Raw genomic sequence first — 2,452 nt, forward strand, 5'->3', positions numbered from 1 at the left:
TTAATGATCCAGAACCAGATATCCTGTAAGGACCAAGTTCATCCATTATTTAAATAAAAGACCCCTGCAGACTACTTAATTGGGTTCTTAATTTGTTTCTTTTTTCTAATTTTAGAAGATCAGATGAGGTGTCAATGCATACTAATACAGAAATACAGAACGTGAAAATGTTCACAAACAAGCACCAGACATAAGATAAGATAAGATAACCTTTATTAGTCCCACACGTGGGAAATTTGTTTTGTCACAGCAGGAAGTGGACAGTGCAAAAGTTATGAGGCAAAAATTAGAATACAATAAGAATAAATACAGTACACAACTGTACAGAATAGAATAAAATAAAATACTATATACAGTAGAATAAAATAAAATTAATATACAATAAGATAAAAATAGAATACAAATACAAATACTATATACAACTGAGTAAAAATACAACGATGACAGAAAGGATTATTGCACTTAGTATTATTGCATATGTATGGATGTGTGTGCTTGATCAGTTAAAGTCTTTATTATGGAGTCTGACAGCAGTGGGGAGGAAAGACCTGCGAAATCTCTCCGTCCCACACCGTGGGTGCCGCAGTCTCCCACTGAAGGAGCTGCTCAGTGCTGTCACAGTCTGCTGCATGGGGTGGGAGATGTTGTCCATCAGGGATGACAGCTTAGCCGCCGTTCTCCTGTCACTCACCACCTCCACTGGGTCCAGAGGGCATCCTAGAACAGAGCTGGCCCTTCGGATCACCCTGTTCAGTCTCTTCCTGTCCCCAGCAGAGATGCTGCCGCCCCAGCAGACCAAAATGGTCATTCAAGTTTAGATCCACTTCAGAATTCAAAAAATCTTGCTTGTTTACTTTCTTATGACGAATTAATCACACTGTATTTGTTAGATTCTTGTTGCAATTCTACTCACAAGAGGACAATATAAACATGAATTGACCAAAGCTAAAATACAAATGAACAGCACGTGTGATTTGTCACATGGCTGCTAAATACTATAGGTTCAGTGAAGGGAAGGGCCGCCTCAATGCAAATATTTTGTGACAAATACGAAAGGCTCACAGCTTTGACAAGTACCATCCCTCCTCTTTTAACCTTTATCATTAGAGCAAAATACTTTAAAACAAGTAAACAATGGATCTATTCTTCATGTGCATCCTGCTGAGCTTCTCTGGAATTTTTACCAAGTATGTTTATATTGAAGATGAAAAGAATTGGCAGGATGCTCTGACACACTGTCGGCAGCAATACACAGACCTGGCTCCTGTCAGTAATGAACAGGATAATCTCAAACTTCAGCAGCTCTCTGGTATTCTCAATAGTAATTCCTGGCCATGTATCTGGATAGGAGCGGAAAGAAATTGCTCCAACAGGGAGCAATGGCTGTGGTCAGGGGGTGGAGTGACTACCACATGTTTCTGGTCACCAGGTGAGCCTAACGACTGTTTCGGTGTTGAAGACAGTGGCTGTCTGCAGAAAAACGGGTGGAATGATGCAAACTCACAGGAACACAAAGCATTCTTCTGCTACCGCGCAGTAGTAGTGGAGGAGCAAAAGACTTGGGAGGAAGCTCTAGAGTACTGCAGGGAGCACCACGATGACCTGGCCAGTGTGGCATCTGAGACCGAGATGCTGCTTATCCAGAGAGAACTGAAAAAACATAATCCCGCTGAACATGTCTGGATTGGTTTGCATTTCTTCTCTCCGGTTGGACAGGCAGGCTGGCTGTGGGTGGATAGGCAGGAGATGGACTACGAGGCCTGGGATGAAGGGGGGAAACCAGCATGTCCTGATCCCAGGATGGAGTGTGCAGCCATACAGGTGACAGAAGGGACTGAGGGTGTTTGGGGGGCTCATGACTGTGAAGAGAAACTTAATTTTGTTTGCTACTGAGGAAATATGCTTTGCAAAATCAATTTTAAATATTCATTTTTGTTACTATAGTTGCTTGGTAGTGTCCTTTGTTCATTGTTCATTTTGCTCCTTGATGTGAATTTCTTGACAGAAGTCTGGTAGCATTGGAGTTCAACTCTGTAAAATGAAATAATAACAATATTTTTTTTAATGTGATGCCGTTTGAGATTATCCTTTTGTTTGCATGCAGAGTGAACCCACACAATTTGCAGTGACCATAGTTGTGTGAAACTCTGCTTCTCAAAGAGATTGAATTCCTCCGGCTCTACTTTATCCAAAAGTAAAATAAAAAAAACTGGATGTTAAATAATACAGAGGTTTAAAACAACGCGTTAACGAGCTAACCGTGCTAACACGTTGACGCTGTGCAGCCCCACGCACGTGGCGATCCACGATAACTTGCTAACGGAGATTGTCCTCATTAATGCGGTTATGGCGCTAATGTCATGCTGACAGCACTAATAATTATATGTATAGCTAGGTATGTAGTCTATTCAATCTGACTTATCAATATAATGAATGAGCAATGTACTCTAAT

At 41.2% G+C, this 2,452-nt stretch overlaps 1 protein-coding gene across 1 annotated transcript; it reads left to right on the forward strand.

Annotated features, from left to right (window-relative positions):
- The first annotated feature begins 868 nt into the window (after positions 1–868).
- Positions 869–1,893, forward strand: LOC143414986 (C-type lectin mannose-binding isoform-like). The gene has a single exon (XM_076880169.1). The coding sequence runs from the start codon at positions 1,135–1,137 to the stop codon at positions 1,891–1,893; it is 759 nt and encodes a 252-aa protein (XP_076736284.1). The 5' UTR covers positions 869–1,134.
- The last annotated feature ends 559 nt before the right edge of the window (positions 1,894–2,452 follow it).

Source organism: Maylandia zebra, linkage group LG23 (assembly GCF_041146795.1).
Source record: "Maylandia zebra isolate NMK-2024a linkage group LG23, Mzebra_GT3a, whole genome shotgun sequence".
NCBI lineage: Eukaryota > Metazoa > Chordata > Actinopteri > Cichliformes > Cichlidae > Maylandia > Maylandia zebra.